Source organism: Typopeltis vanoorti, chromosome 9 (genome assembly GCF_054136105.1).
Source record: "Typopeltis vanoorti isolate ZY-2024b chromosome 9, IOZ_Tvanoo_1.0, whole genome shotgun sequence".
Lineage (NCBI taxonomy): Eukaryota > Metazoa > Arthropoda > Arachnida > Uropygi > Thelyphonidae > Typopeltis > Typopeltis vanoorti.
The window spans coordinates 70,480,183-70,496,083 of NC_143557.1; the positions used below are offsets into that span (position 1 = coordinate 70,480,183).

Sequence of the window (15,901 nt, forward strand, 5' to 3'; positions counted from 1 at the left end):
AGAAACAAACAAGTTTGCTATATATGTGCCCTGTGCAGCTCATTCACCAAATTCGGTAGGCCAAAGTGCTGTTGACTGCTGTCAAGAGGCAGTTAATTTCTTCTCTACAGTGAGGTTGTTCTATACCTTTTTTTCAGCCTCAACCAGCAGGTGGACAATTCTTAAAGGTTGTATTGAAAATGAAAATGTCTTAAAATCCCTCTCTGATACCAAATGGGAAGCACATGCTATGGCAACAGCAGCAATTTTGAAATCTTTCCTTCAAATTTCAGAAGCGTTAAACTGTATAGCCAAAGACCAATCACAAAAGGGAGACACTAGAAGAGAAGCAGATAATATTGCAAATAAGATGCAAGAGCTAGAATTCGTTTTTATGTTGAATTTTTGGGATGAGATTTTGCAAAATTTTCATAGAGTAAGCCAAGTTCTACAGAATGAGGATGTCAACTTAAAAACATGTGCAGATCTGTATGGATCATTAGCTGACCAATTGTGCACTTCACGAAATGAATTTGAAAGATATGAAGCAGCTACAAAGGAAGTGCTACCAGATGTTGATTACAAGGCAGCTCAAACTCGCAAACGTATCAGAAAGAAGGTACCCAATGACGGAGATGCTCCAGAAGTATATCTGAATGCTAGAGATAAATTTCGTATCACCACCTTTTACACAATTGTTGACAAACTTGAAACTGAGATGAGAAGAGGAGAGATATGCAAAGAAATCTCAGAAAAAATTTTCTTTTCTAAGTGATGTGCCACATAATGCTACTTTAGTGACTTCATCATCTACTGAAATTTAAAGGTACTCTCAGTGTTGTCAAAAGTTGATTGATGCTTACCCAGAGGACTCAAACACTAATTTCTCAGCTGAGCTTCAGTAGTTTCACTCATATGTGCACCATAAGTTCAGTGCAACAAAAAAAAAAAAAAAAAAATTTAAAAACAAGATTCAGTCATGCTGAACTTTATAAAATAATTGTAGAAAACAACATTGAGTGTGCCTTCCCAAATGTAGAATTGCCTTTCGTATATTTTTAACATTAATGGTCACAAATTGCTCAGCTGAGCGTTCATTTTCTCAGTTGAAGTGTATTAAAAATCCCATCAGAACAACTATGCAACAAGGCAGGTTGAATGCCTTATCTCTACTGAGTATAGAAGCAGATGTGTTATGTAAGATTAATTTTGAGGATCTGATCAAAGACTTTGCTATTAAAAAAAGTAGGAGAAAACTTTTCAAATCTAAATAAAGTTGAAGTACACAAAAATAAACATTATTTTCCATCTTACTATAAGTTTTGTTTCATTTTGAAAAATAAAAATTTATTTTACATTTATTATTGTTTATATTTTGAATTACATATACAGGGTGTTCGGGATAAATTTGACAGTTTCGTAAGGAAAAAGAAAATCTTCTTTGTATCTATTAAATTTAATGAATTGACAAAAAAACATTACAGGCAGAGTTAATTACAATACTATCAACAAGATTTACTCAAAATAACCACCATTAGCATCGATCACAGCTTCAATTCTGCTTCGGAACCTCGAACAAGCTGATGCTACAGTCTCCCTGGGAAGGGCCGCAAAAACTGTTTTAATTTTATCCATTAACTGGGCTTTTGTATTACTGGAAGTGCGATTGGTGTCTTTTTCAACTGCGCCCCATACAAAATAATCCATGGGGTTAAGGTCTGGGGAGTTTGGAGGCCAAACATTTGGACTGGTGAAGTCGTAGAAATTTTCAGACAACCATTTTTGACTTTTCCCAGAGGTGTGGCAAGGGGCCGAATCCTGCCGCCATACATACGGCCTACCATTGGCTACTCTTGTTATCCAGGGCTTGACTACAGTTAGCAACTCCACGAACAAAGCCCGAATTCCAATGCCAGGGTTCTTCAACACCTGTTCCTGCAGATTTGCGAGGAATTCTGCTGTACGAACGCAATCAGATCGTCTGCTAGGGATCTTTCTTCTTGCTACATCCTCGTAGTCACCATTGCAAGTCTCTAGTTCATGCCTGATTGTTTTTACTGTATTCAGGGAGCATTGGGCAGCAGTCGTAATATCCTTATTTTGATGGCGGGCACGAATCATCATGATACAAGTTATTCTCTTCCATGATTCAGGTGGGTTCCAGCTATCCATCCTTTCTGACATCTTGTATATGAATGAAGAAGGGTCCAAATTTTTAAATGAAGAGAAGTGTGTGTTAATACATGTAACTTACGGAAAAATATAATTAATTATAAATATGTCAAATTTATCCCGAACACCCTGTATATGGGGCACCAAAATCTTTTAAGTGCTTAGGGCCTCTATGGGTCTTAATCCAGCCCTGGACTGCTGCACGATAACCTAGTAAATAAATTGAAACAGAGGTATTAGATAATAGACGTCTGAGTTGGATCAGTGACTGGCTGTCAGATAGGTATCAAAGTTGTATTGTGGCAGTGCATTATCTTGAAAGAGGAAGGTCCCTAGTTGTGTACCGCAGGGATCAGTTTTGGGACCATTGTTGTTCAATTTGTATGTTAATGATATTGGGATGGGTTTAACTAGTGATATGCAGCTGTTTGCAGATGATGTCAAACTGGGGAAAGCAAAGCAGAGTCAAGTGGATGTTATGGCCTTACAAGAAAATTTGAATAGATTACATGAATGGGCAGGTAAATTGAACTGTCAGTTAAATGTTGCAAAGTATAAAGGTTTTGAGATTTGGTAAGCAACGTGATGCAAAGTATACACTTGGTGGGGAAACTTTAAAGGAAGTAGAGGAGATGAGAGATCTAGAGTGGTGGTGGAGGACAAAGACCTGAAATTCAGGGGCCACATTGCACAAGTTGTGAAGATGTCACATTGTATAATGGCAATGATGCAGAGGACCATGACATGTAGAATTAGAGAGGTTATGATGCCACTGTATAAGGGCTTGAATGTAATGTGAGGTATGAGGACAGATTAAGAGAATGTAAGTTGCAAAGCCTCATGAATAGGAGGAAGGGGGGGGAGAAGATTGTGACATAAGCTAGTCAGGGTTTGTTATCAGGTTCACATGGAAGAGATTTTTCATAGAATCTGAGGATGGGGTAGAACATGAAGCTAATCACTGGAAACTGTATAAGGAGGGTGTGAGCAGAGGAGTGAGGAGAAGGTTCTTTGCATGGAGAGTGGAACGCATTGCCTGAGTGTGTTGTGAATGTAGATAAATTGAATCAGTTTAATGTACGGTTGGATGAGCATTGTGTGCAATAGTACCTCCAACGACAAGTCTCTGACTCCATGGAGGTCAGATATTAATAATTATAATATAATTTCTACAAGTGCATTGCCACGTACAGTATTGCTTTGTGGGAAACCTTAGATTTCTTTTATTTTAGCAAGAAAGCACTGTGTTCATAATGGAGGATCAATCTTTTATTTTATGAATAGACACTATGTGATGCTAAAATTCTAGAAGGTTTGAAGTATTAATATAAACCAGTTATACCTGAAATGTTGAAAATATTATATGCACCTGCAAGGACTCGCTGAGGGAAAGAATTCTACTTTACTCTACATAACCATCATCAATGCTTCATAATTCTCTATCTGCACACAACACCACTCTAATGATCTTGCAGAATCTTAGATACCAGGAGTTCAACTGTTGATAAATTCATTTTAAACTTTTTAGCATATTTCATTTAGTTAAATTTGCTTGATTTAGGAAATAGTATGCAAGGTTTGCTCTTGGTTCTATACCAAAATTTATTTTATGTGCCACATTAATTATGGGCTATTTAGAATTTAGGATTTTAAAAGCAAGATCTATTTCACCTAAGCCTGTCAGACACGATCAGTTTGGATATAGTTTCCCTATATACCAACATAGCTAAAGGATATTACAGAAAAGCCTCCGTAGCTCAGTCAATATAGATGAAACCCTTTGGTTGAAAAGACCTGGGTTTGATTTCTGTCTGTGATGTGGGGAACCTTTATCTGATCTCTTTCAACTAAAGGTGAGTTGGCCGGTCTCATAGGGAGGTGGAGAGTTTTTTTCTTCCAGAAACTCTGGTTTCTTGTCCCTCAGAACAAGCAAACCAGCCCCGTGAACACTTTCTAAAGACAAAAATCCCCCCCCCCCACAAACGTCAGGCTCTGGGGCAAGTCAGTTGGGATCGCGTGCGTATGGTCACAGCATGTAAAAAGCCCAACCCCAAATAGAATTGGAAAAAAGGCACAAGAAGGAGAAGCTAAAGGATATTATTATCCGAGACCTACAGAGAGTCAAGGACTCGCCGAGGGAGGCTATAAATCACCCAAACCAGCTGTCATACCTTCCATTAAATTCATTCACACACACTAGATGCATTCACTACCCCTAAAGGCAAACTATTCCACTCATTCACTGCTCTCTGGAAGAAAAACCAAGCTCATACCCCTTTCTTGACTGTGAACAAATTTATCTTATTATTACGGGTGACTCCAGCGAGTCCTTAGACTCATCGAGGGAGGCCCTAAACATCATGTCCACACAACTATTCGACATTCTCACAGTATCTATCATACCTTGCCTTGAACTCATTCACTGTCATAGCACCCACAACAGACTCTGGTAGCTTATTCCACTCATTTACCACTCTAAAAGTAAAGAACCCAGCTCTAACACCCTTGCTAACCACACTCTTGCCCAGCTTCCATAGATGCCCCCTAGTTCACCCACCACCACCACCACTCCTGATCTCAAAAATAACCTCTGAATTGATCCCATAGAAACCCTTCAGCAATTTGAATGTCTCAATCATATCTCCTCTTTTCTGCCTATCAACCAATTTCTGCAACCCACAAATCTTCAACCTGTTCTCATAAGGCTCATTCCATAGACCTGCTATTATCTTGGTCACTTGCCTCTGATCCTCTCCACCTCCTCCCCATCAAAAAGAAACCTAGGTGACCAAATCTGGGCACAGTAGTCAAGATGAGGTCTTATCAAGGCTCGGTACAGAGGAACAATAACTTGCTTTTCTCTGCTCGTCAAAGTATTTTTCAGCAGCCAAGTGATTTGATGAGCTGATTTAGCCACTTTTGCAATGTGTTCCCTAAACTTCATCTCCCTATCCACCAATACTCCCAAGTCCCTGGCCTCATCAATCTCCTGGAGTACAGTTCCACCAATGTGGTATACTGCTGCTAATCTTTACACCCCAAAATGCATAACCTTACATTTTGTCACATTAAATTGACATCCATTCTCCTTAGCCCACAACTCCAATCTATCCAAATCATCCTGCAAGATTTTTGACATCTTCTGCACTCACTATTGCCCTACCCAACTTTGCATTATCAGCGAACAAATGAATCGTTCCTCTTAGATCCTTCTCTATATCGTTAATGAACAAATTAAACAACAGTGGTCCAAGAACATCTTCCATGGATGCCCCATGTTCTCTTCCCACCTTTCATATAATGAAAAATTTCAGATGATATCCTATAACACCCATTCAAAAGTTCATAGACTTCTATCATATCACCCCTCTTTCTCCAGTTAACCAGTCTACAATTCACATACTCTCAGTCTGTCCTCATGATCTAAATCCCATAATCCAGATATAATCTTTGTAACTCTTCTTTTTTGCGCCCTTTCCACAGCTTCTTTTATCCTCGGAACCTGGGAGACCAAATCTGAGCACAATAATCAAGGTGTGGTCTTATCAAAGCCTTATAAAGAGGCAAAATGACTTCCTTATCCTTACTAGCATTAAGCTAACAGCAATTTTTGTTTGCCCAAATTTCCAGCCTATTCAAATCATTTTGTAAGTGCTGAATATCAGTAGCATCCCTGATTGCCCTGCTATCTTCGCATCATTGGCAAACAATTGCAATTCTGATGTTAGACCCTGCCTGATGTCATTAATATACAGATTGAACAATAATGGCCCAAGGACTAAACCCTGAGGTACACCACTGGTCACCTTAAATCTGGCAGATTCACACCCACTGTATACCACTTTTTTGATAACTGTCTGTCAACCAACCCCCCTGATCCAAGCGAAGAGTTTATATTCCAATCACATATTCTCAGTTTATGCAACAGCTTTCTTATGGTATCCAATCAAATGCCTTAGAAAACTCCAACATTATCATATTGTATACATTCCCTTTATCCAACTTGGCCGTAACATTCTAATAAAATATGAGCAAATTGCTGAAACATGACCTTCCTTTAATAAACCCATGCTGCTCCTTGCAGAGTGTAGCATGTTTGTCTACCCATTTCTGCATGTAGGTTCTTACCAACTTCTTCTCTAAAATCTTTGCTACCAACACCAGAGATACCGATAGGTCGGTAGTAAGACATCCGTTTTGCATAGCCCTTGTACAATGCAACTAACGTGCTTTCCTTCCATTCCTGTGGTATCATTCCTGAACTGAAACTCAAGTTATACAATTATACAAACATGTGAAAAGCCTAGCTAATTCGGCTGAACATTCCTTTAGCAAACAGGTCGATATTTCATCTGTCCTTATAGACAAATTCTTATCCAGGTTATGCAACAGCTCTTCAATCTCATTTTCATGAACCTCTAAATCTTCATCCAATGTAGTAGTAGCACTGTGCACCATGTTACATACACTGGTTGATATATCTTAGCAAAGTGAGCACTCATTAACTGAATAATCTCATTAGCTTCCAACACTCGAGTACCCTCTGCATTCAATAAAGTTATTCTTTCAGATTCATTCCTTCTTTTGCTCACGGCATAACGATAAAATTCTTTTGTATTACCTCTAGCTTGCATGGCCAATTTCTTTTCATACTCCAAATTAGCTTTTTTTGCACCATACTCATTACTTTTCAGGCCTGAGTTTTATATATTTCATAACTCCTCACTCTTATTCTCATGATATTCTTTCCACATCATCTTCTTCTAGTGGATCTCTTGTTTAAAAAGGTTGCATATCCATTTCACTCCTAACCTATTTATTCTTCAAACACTAGGGATACATTGAGATACTGCTCATTTAAGCACTTTTTTTTTTTCAAAAGAGCTCCATGCATTGCTGACATTTTTTCCATTCATTAACTGATACCATGGGACCAAAGATAGTATTCTCCTAAGATGATTATGATTTCCAGTTTTGTATTTCAGCATGTAACCTGTTTTAAATGGAGCAGCAATGCAATTAGTTACTTCCCAAGAAAGCACAGCATGATCACCATTGTCAATTGGTGGTAAAATAGCCATATTCTTAACAGAGCCCTTCTGATGCTATGAACAAATCCAACACTCTGACCTTGAGTTTCTTCTTTCACAGGCTGCTTGAGAAAGTTCTCTCAACAAGTCAATAAATTCCTCTTCTTTCTTATGAGATTTCTCTTCTATCCAATCAATGTTTGGAAAATTAAAGTCACCCATAATGATCACTCGTTTGGTACCCATAAGGCTAAATTGCCAATGTATTTCTTTGCCACCTGCAACTGAGTCACCAGGTCTGTAGCAACACCAATCATATATTTCATCCTGTTAACCTCCACTTCACACCAAATAGACTCAAGCTCACCGCTACATGGGACATTGTTTTCTTGTGTCTACAATTCTACAATTCACATAACTGGACTTGAGTCATTGAGCTTTGATAAGAGCCCATCTAGACTACTGTGCCCAAATATGGGTGCCAGGGTTTCTTCTCGATGAGGAGGTGGAGAAGATCCAGAGACGAGTGACCAAGGTAATAGCAGGACTATGGAATGAACCTTATGAGAACAGGTTGAAGATTTGTGAGCTGCAGAAATTGGTTGATAGGTGGAAAAGGGGTGATATGATTGAGACATTCAAATTACTGAAAGGTTTCTATAAGATTAATTCAAAAGATATTTTTGAGAATAGGACTGGTAGTGGGAGGACTAGGGGGCCATCCATGGAAGCTTGATAAGAGTGTGGTTAGCAAGGGTGTTAGAGCTAGGTTTTTACTTGGTGAGTGGTAAATGAGTGGAATAAGCTGCCAGAGTCTGTTGTGGGTGCCATGACTGTACATGAGTTCAAGGTGAAGCATGATAGATACTGTGTGAATGTTGAATAGTTGTTCTTGACATGATGTTGGGCCTCCCTCTGAGTCTAAGGACTCCTTGGAGCTGCCCGTAATAATAATAACAGTAGTATTCCTCCTCCTCTCCTATCATTCCTAAAAATAGTATACCCAGATTAACTTCGGATTTTCCTTGCAAAATGACCACCCTCTCACTGTCATACATTCAGGATATTTTTGTTGCTCAGATTAAGTTATGCTAACAAACAGAAGGAGTTGCTGTGGGAAGTTCCATCTCCCCATTTCTTGCAAAGAATGGGAGATGGGACTTCTTGTTCAAATATTATGAAACATTATGAACAGCATCTTCTGTGCAGTGTTCTTTCTTCCCAAACCTACTGTCTGGTATAAATATGTTAATGACATATTCAACATTTGGACTGGTTCTTGATCAGAGCTAAAAATTTTATTACTGAGATTAATGCAATCCATTCTGGAATACAGTTCACATTAGAAATGGAAGTCTACTGTGTTTACATCTCTTATTCATCAACCAAATGGAAATCTTTAAATTTTCCACCTTTAGGGAAAGCATACACAGAATATTGCATCCTTGCTCAGTCCTACCACCATCCTAGTCAAAATATTGGCTATTAAAATCCTAATCTATTGTGCTCATGCTTAGTTTTCACTAAAGCCTTATTATTACATCAAGAATAGAATTCCAACCAGTACAAGTATAATCTTTTGCATGGTTTCATGAATCCATCAACACAGCAATCAGTTACAGAATGTGTTCTACTCAAGAACAAATCAATCAGGCGGCTCGTGCATAGGCATTTCGGAACTGTAGCATTCCCAATTTTTCTCGATATATAAATATATTTATTAATTTATTTATATTTGCTTGTAATATTTAATTTCATCATTAACAATCCCATACAATTCTCTTATTTTGAATAAAAAATAATAAAAATCCATCTTGTAGCAGTTAGGAGGGTGAAGGACACTAGCAACACTGTTTACCACAGTGACATATTGCTATGCGCACAAGCATGTGCATGTCATAGTGAGATGAGAGCTATTAGCATAATGCGGCACTGTCTGTTGCGCAGTTCCACTGTTGTTTATATGCAGTTTGCGCTAGTACTAGTGTTCATAGTGCTTATCATGTTTATTCCGTCTCTTTAAATATTTGGACATTACAATTAAAGACATAACATTTGTTATAGTTTTTATTTTAGAAAATTATTGGGGTTATTGACAATTATGACCTCAGAATTTTTAAGTAACTTTGAATTATACTAAACTGTATAATTTTATCGATAATAAACAATTTTTCATGAAACAAAACAAGAAGAATATCTTTTATTTTTAAGTAATTTTGAATTATACCAAACTGTATAATTTTATCGATAATAAACAATATTTTTTCATGTTTATTTTTTTTAAAAAATTTTTACCATAATTTTGATATTTTATCCAAACACATATACACTGTACTTACAGTGTGTATGTATATTTTGAAAGTTGCAGCACCCCCATGATTTCAAGCTACAAGCTGCCACTGAAGTAATTCATATGTCAAAAGTGTATCTGAAAGCATCTCTAAAGTTATCACACCACTTAATACTCAAGCAGCATTTTATCCTGTTCAGAAAGTTTCTACTTTTCTTTCTTTACTCAAAGATAAACTTCTTCCATTAGACTTTTTGCCATGTCCTTTTCTCTAGTGGTTTTTCATATTTTGGTAAATCTACAAGATATGTCTCTGTGTCATGAAGGTTTATTTCATGAACGTTTCACTCTTCAAAGCCAGACTGGTCAGGTTCATTTCATGAACCTGACCAGTCTGGTTTTGTAGAGCAACATGCCATCTCCCCCAAACAGGGTCTTTAAGAAAATTAAGGTCATACACAGAGTAGATTTTTCAAGGAATGAATTCTTCACAAAGAATGGCAGTACTAAGCTGTAATAACTGTGAAAAAAAGGTTATCTCAGCCATTTTTTGTTTGTAATAGATTTCAGAGTTTGATATGAACACAGATGATTAAGAAAATAACTATTTATTAACTTAAAAGCTAATATTTTGCTGGTATTATATCCACCATCTTCAGAGCACACAACACAGTTTGTTACAAATGCAAAACAACCATAATCCGGTGTAACAGTGGGGCTAGTAAAAGTAATTGCAGCATGCAACACAAGACTGACGTCTTAATATGGCGCCATCTAGGTTGAAAAAAAAAAAAAAAATTCGAAGTTTTGAAATAGCAGTCCAAATGATAGTCTTAGAAAGTTTGAAAAATGAAATAAAATATAAGTAATAAATGTTAATTTGGTCTTAAGATGACTGTCTCCCAAATCTTTGGTAGATTTATACAGCCATACTTGTTAAGGTTTGGAGTATGTTTTAAGGCTTCTGTTGATTCCAGGAACAACCTCTCTGACTCGTAGAAGCTTCTGTGCATTACTTTTGTTTCTTTCCAATTGATCCTGTGTGCAGGGGTATCCAAAGCATGGTCTGCCAGACCCGACTTGCTATAGCGAAAGTGTCGGATATATTTTTTGTCTTCACTGAGGCGGATGTCCACAGTTCTTCCTGTCTGTCTGTAGTAGGCTTGATGGCAAGAACAGGGCACTTCATAGACTCCTGGATGTGATGATAAAGGAGTGCATTTGTCCTTAGGTGAACAGATGACAGTTGCTAATTTTATATAAGGTTTAAATACTGTGCGTAGTTGGTGTTTGTTGAACACCCTAGATATCTTTTCAGATGTGCCTTTAATGTATGGGATAGTGATAGTTTTGTTGTAGTCTTCTGTGGTAGATAGAGGGAATTTCTGGGTAGCATTTAGTATGTTATCTATTTTATGGGGATTATAACCGTTGGTTAAGAAGGTGTGTCGTAGGTGAGAAAGTTCAGCAGTGAGAGCAATGTCATTGGAACAGATTGCTCTAGCTCTATGGGTTAGTGTTTTTAAGATACCATATTGTTGAGAAGGGTGATGGTATGATTGTTTGTGTAAGTATCTCCCTGTATGTGTGGGTTTTCTATAAACCGAAAATGATAAGGAACCTTCTGGAAGATGTGTGATCAGTGTATCCAGGAAGGGTAGGCAGTCATTGGCTTCTAGTTCCATTGTAAAGTGGATTTTAGGGTGCTGGCTATTTAGATGCACTAAAAATGTATTCAATGTGTCTGGGCCATGTGGCCAAATAGCAAACACATCATCAACATAGCATAGCCAGAGACTAGGTTTGAGAGTGGCTGTGTTGATAGCTAATTTTTTAGATGCTCTATGTAGAAATTGGCTAAGGGAGGAGAAAGGGGCGAACCCATAGCTGTCATTACAAACATGTCTGACGAACACATAAGCCTATCCACACGTATCTCAGCCATTTATTATCAGTGACCAATAATCCTAGTAATAGCAGCTAGGAAAGAAGACCTCTTTGATAGGATCAAAATAGCATCTTTTTCTATTAGCATAAGCTCTTATTCAAACAGTATTGCTAACAGTATGGAAGTTTCTTTAATATCAACATTTTACATAATATATATATATATACAGGGTGTTCGGGATAAATTTGACAGTTTCGTAAGGAAAGAGAAAATCTTCTTTGTATCTATTAAATTTAATGAATTGACAAAAAAACATTACAGGCAGAGTTAATTACAATACTATCAACAAGATTTACTCAAAATAACCACCATTAGCATCGATCACAGCTTCAATTCTGCTTCGGAACCTCGAACAAGCTGATGCTACAGTCTCCCTGGGAAGGGCCGCAAAAACTGTTTTAATTTTATCCATTAACTGGGCTTTTGTATTACTGGAAGTGCGATTGGTGTCTTTTTCAACTGCGCCCCATACAAAATAATCCATGGGGTTAAGGTCTGGGGAGTTTGGAGGCCAAACATTTGGACTGGTGAAGTCGTAGAAATTTTCAGACAACCATTTTTGACTTTTCCCAGAGGTGTGGCAAGGGGCCGAATCCTGCTGCCATACATACGGCCTACCATTGGCTACCCTTGTTATCCAGGGCTTGACTACAGTTAGCAACTCCACGAACAAAGCCCGAATTCCAATGCCAGGGTTCTTCAACACCTGTTCCTGCAGATTTGCGAGGAATTCTGCTGTACGAACGCAATCAGATCGTCTGCTAGGGATCTTTCTTCTTGCTACATCCTCGTAGTCACCATTGCAAGTCTCTAGTTCATGCCTGATTGTTTTTACTGTATTCAGGGAGCATTGGGCAGCAGTCGTAATATCCTTATTTTGATGGCGGGCACGAATCATCATGATACAAGTTATTCTCTTCCATGATTCAGGTGGGTTCCAGCTATCCATCCTTTCTGACATCTTGTATATGAATGAAGAAGGGTCCAAACTTTTAAATGAAGAGAAGTGTGTGTTAATACATGTAACTTACGGAAAAATATAATTAATTATAAATATGTCAAATTTATCCCGAACACCCTGTATATTATTATTATACACCTCCAGGGAGTCCAAAGACTCATCGAGGGAGGGCACCTGCTCTACAGCTCTCTCTCCACCAACTGACCACAACTACACCAACGCCATCTACTGCTGATGACTACCACTACTATTTTCACAGACAATCACAAACATCCATGCCCACGGCGGGATTCGAGCCCGCAGCCTTTTGGCTGGAGAGTGGATACGCTAACCACTCGATTCTGTATGAACCTTACAAAAGCTGTAAGTCTCAATCACATTACCCCGTTTGCAGTCTACAAATTCGGTTTTCATAACTTATATTCCACAATCCTGATACCATCTTTAACACTCTCCCCACTTTATCACTAAACCGGGAGATAGATTTCTGTACAACAGTCCAAGTAAGGTGGTATCAAGGTATATATAAAATTATTATTAAGAGAGAGATCTCCAGGGAATCAGGGGCTCACATGCACTAGTGGTATAACCTTTTCTTCAATTCATTCACACTACGTGTACTTACCATCTCCAAAATCAAACCATTCAAAATATGCATCGCTCTAAAGAGAAAAATCTAGCTAATGTAGCTTTCTTGACTGCATTCATTTTGAATTTCCATGGATGCCCTTTCATCCTCTCCCTAATCTCCATAAAAAGAAAAATTTCTTCTAATAACATCCTGTATAAACCTTACAAAAGCTGTAAGTCTCAATCACATTATCCCCCTTTCTCCTGTTTGCAGTCTACAAATTCGAATATCATCTTTAACACGCTCCCCACTTTATCACTAAACCAGGAGATAGATTTCTGTACAACATTCCAAGTAAGGTGGTATCAAGGTCTTGTATATATTCCAGAAGCTATCATAAAATACCAAGCCCAGTCAAATCACAGTGATCATCAATACATTTATTTTGCTACTAAATCTTAAACCAAAGCTGATCAAGAATGAAAACTGGACAATATTGTTCTTAAACAGACTGAAAAATGAATAAATAGTCTGAACAGTTTAAGTGAAAACTGCAATCAGTTTGTCATTTATGCTGAAGGGATGTGTGTAGGGTACCATGATATCCAATACAAAATTTCACTTATACATAGAATAAATCACACAGAAATAGTCAGGAAAATGAGAGGAATTACTCAAGTATTGACTGATTCATAATAATAAATTATGAAAGCTAAACTGAAGTCGTTTACTAGTAGTCTACAGTTGGTAAAATTTTCAGAAAGAAAATACATCACTTACCAATATTTCCACTAATTGTCCTCAGTGGTTCTCTGTCTAATGTAGATCTTCCCCAATGTCGACATATCCTCATTACAATCATACTAATAGTGACAGTAAAGATACCTAAAACAACGATTCCTATTATGATGATCAGAGTAGTGCTCATTTCTCTAGTTCTAACATAGGTTTCAGAATTGGATGCAACAACTTTTGTAGGAACAGCACTTGGTGTCCTATCTACAAAAAAAAAAAAAAAAAAAACCGGTTCCATTGCTATAAAGAATTGTAATTCGTTTTTATTAAAATTTAAAAAAATAAAAGAGGTTAGGAATATTTCAGAGTTACACAGATATTGATTTACAGAAGCATTCCTGAGGAAACTCAACTCAATTTGCTTGTAGAAATAAGGTTATGAATGAAATATATGATCATTTGCCTAAATTTACTTTTTATGTATAGATTTATCTGTTATATCTAATTATTTCTTTGTGTTATAAAATAATTGGAGAAAAATAGATAAAATTTTTGTTATAAAAAAAAACGTACAACAAAAAAACTATCAAAAGCAAACTGAAGCAGTTATTAGGAAGCATTGTGCAGACAAATTGCATATCTTTATCCTATGTTTACAGACTTTTCCTGAAAATAGTTGCTTTGTTTAGTACAATACAAATTTTTGTAAAGATCCTTGTACAAAGTAGCAATAAAGCTATGAGCCAAGTATAGCATACTATGCCAGTTAATAAAGAAAGTCATTTTGACTAGCCTGAAGGTTGCAGTGTTCTTTAGGAATGTAATCATATATTCTGAAGTAATGTGGATGTAGAGAACAGAGCCTGTTTTAGAAAAAGAAAATTACCTGCAAGTTGTTATAATAATATTTTTATAACTATTACTGACAAAGATGTAGCAATTTCAGTATTTGGCTAGTTAACTGAATGTATGTTTACAATCTGAAAAGGATTCAAAAAGAGATACGCAGCTTCTTTGTTGATCTGTACCTTTACAATACTAAGTACAACGAAATGAAAATCCTTACAAGTATAATGGTCTGTAGTGTACTAAAATTAAGATGATCCATGAAAGAAAAGTTACTAACTGGTTTGCATAGAAAACACCAAGGAACTAAAGACATTTTCTTTCTCAACAGTGAATATCAAATGATGCTGTAGAATGAAATAAGTAAGGAATAAATCATGGTTACTAAGAATTATCTCCTTGAGACTACATCAGAAAAACAAACATGGCAGTACCTTTACCTATCACGTGAAGTAGCCCAAATAGATGATCAATTCATTAGTCTAACAACATCCATAAGAAATTCCTTTGGCAATGAAGTTATTCAGAATATTATATTAATAACCACAGGTAACATTAAAACTAACAACAAAGTTTAAAAATTAAAGATGCCAAGAAATTATATTCTTGGTTTAATCCTTTATCTAAGTATAAGCAAAACAGTTTCTACATGAAGTATCTTCACATACAGGCTAATGACTACACAGCAATTACCATAGTATCCCATTATGCAAAGTACATCCCTTTTGAAAGTGCATCTTCTTGCTTGGTCTCCTCATGTCTGAGAACTTGTGACCCTAGCCACAATGTCTCTCCATTTCTTTTTGTTTGCAGCAGTGGCCAACTCCAAAGTAAATTCAGTGACCTTTTTAGTCTGGCCCAACCATCTTAGTCTTGGGCATCCTCTTTTTCTTCCACTTTGCCCTGGATGATGAGTTTTTCCAGGTTGTCATTTTCATGTCTTGAAATGTGACAAATAAGTTTCAGTAAGGAAATACCGTGAGTAGACATATTATTATTATTATTATTATTCAGGCCTCCAAGGAGTCAAAAGACTCATCGAGGGAGGTCCTTCCTAAGACATAAAGTCTGTCAAGACTCATCGAGGGGAGGTCCCCCTCTGAGAAACACAAAGTTTATCATACCACTCTTTAAAGTCACTGACCGTTCTCGCTCCCACCACTCCATCAGGCAATGCATTCCACGGCTCAACCACCCTCCACACAAAGAAACCACTCCTTACCCTCTTGCTCACAGTTTCCTTTCGTAACTTCCAGGGATGGCCTCTTGTCATCACTCCTTCCCGCTGATCAACCAAGCGAAAGAACTCCCCAGTGTCAACCCTGTAACCACCTCTCAACAGTTTAAAAGTCTCAATCATATCACCTCT

The 15,901-nt window shown here is 37.2% G+C and overlaps 1 protein-coding gene across 7 annotated transcripts in view; it reads right to left on the bottom strand.

Annotated features, from left to right (window-relative positions):
* The window catches only part of LOC150103134 (uncharacterized), a 297,815-nt gene that overhangs the window by 23,670 nt on the left and 258,244 nt on the right, over positions 1-15,901 (bottom strand). For all 7 annotated transcript variants that reach the window (XM_090397967.1, XM_090397972.1, XM_090397966.1 and 4 more), the window contains exon 13: positions 13,732-13,950. In XM_090397967.1, the coding sequence (XP_090254093.1) occupies positions 13,732-13,950 (219 nt within the window). The remainder of the gene's footprint in view (positions 1-13,731; positions 13,951-15,901) is intronic.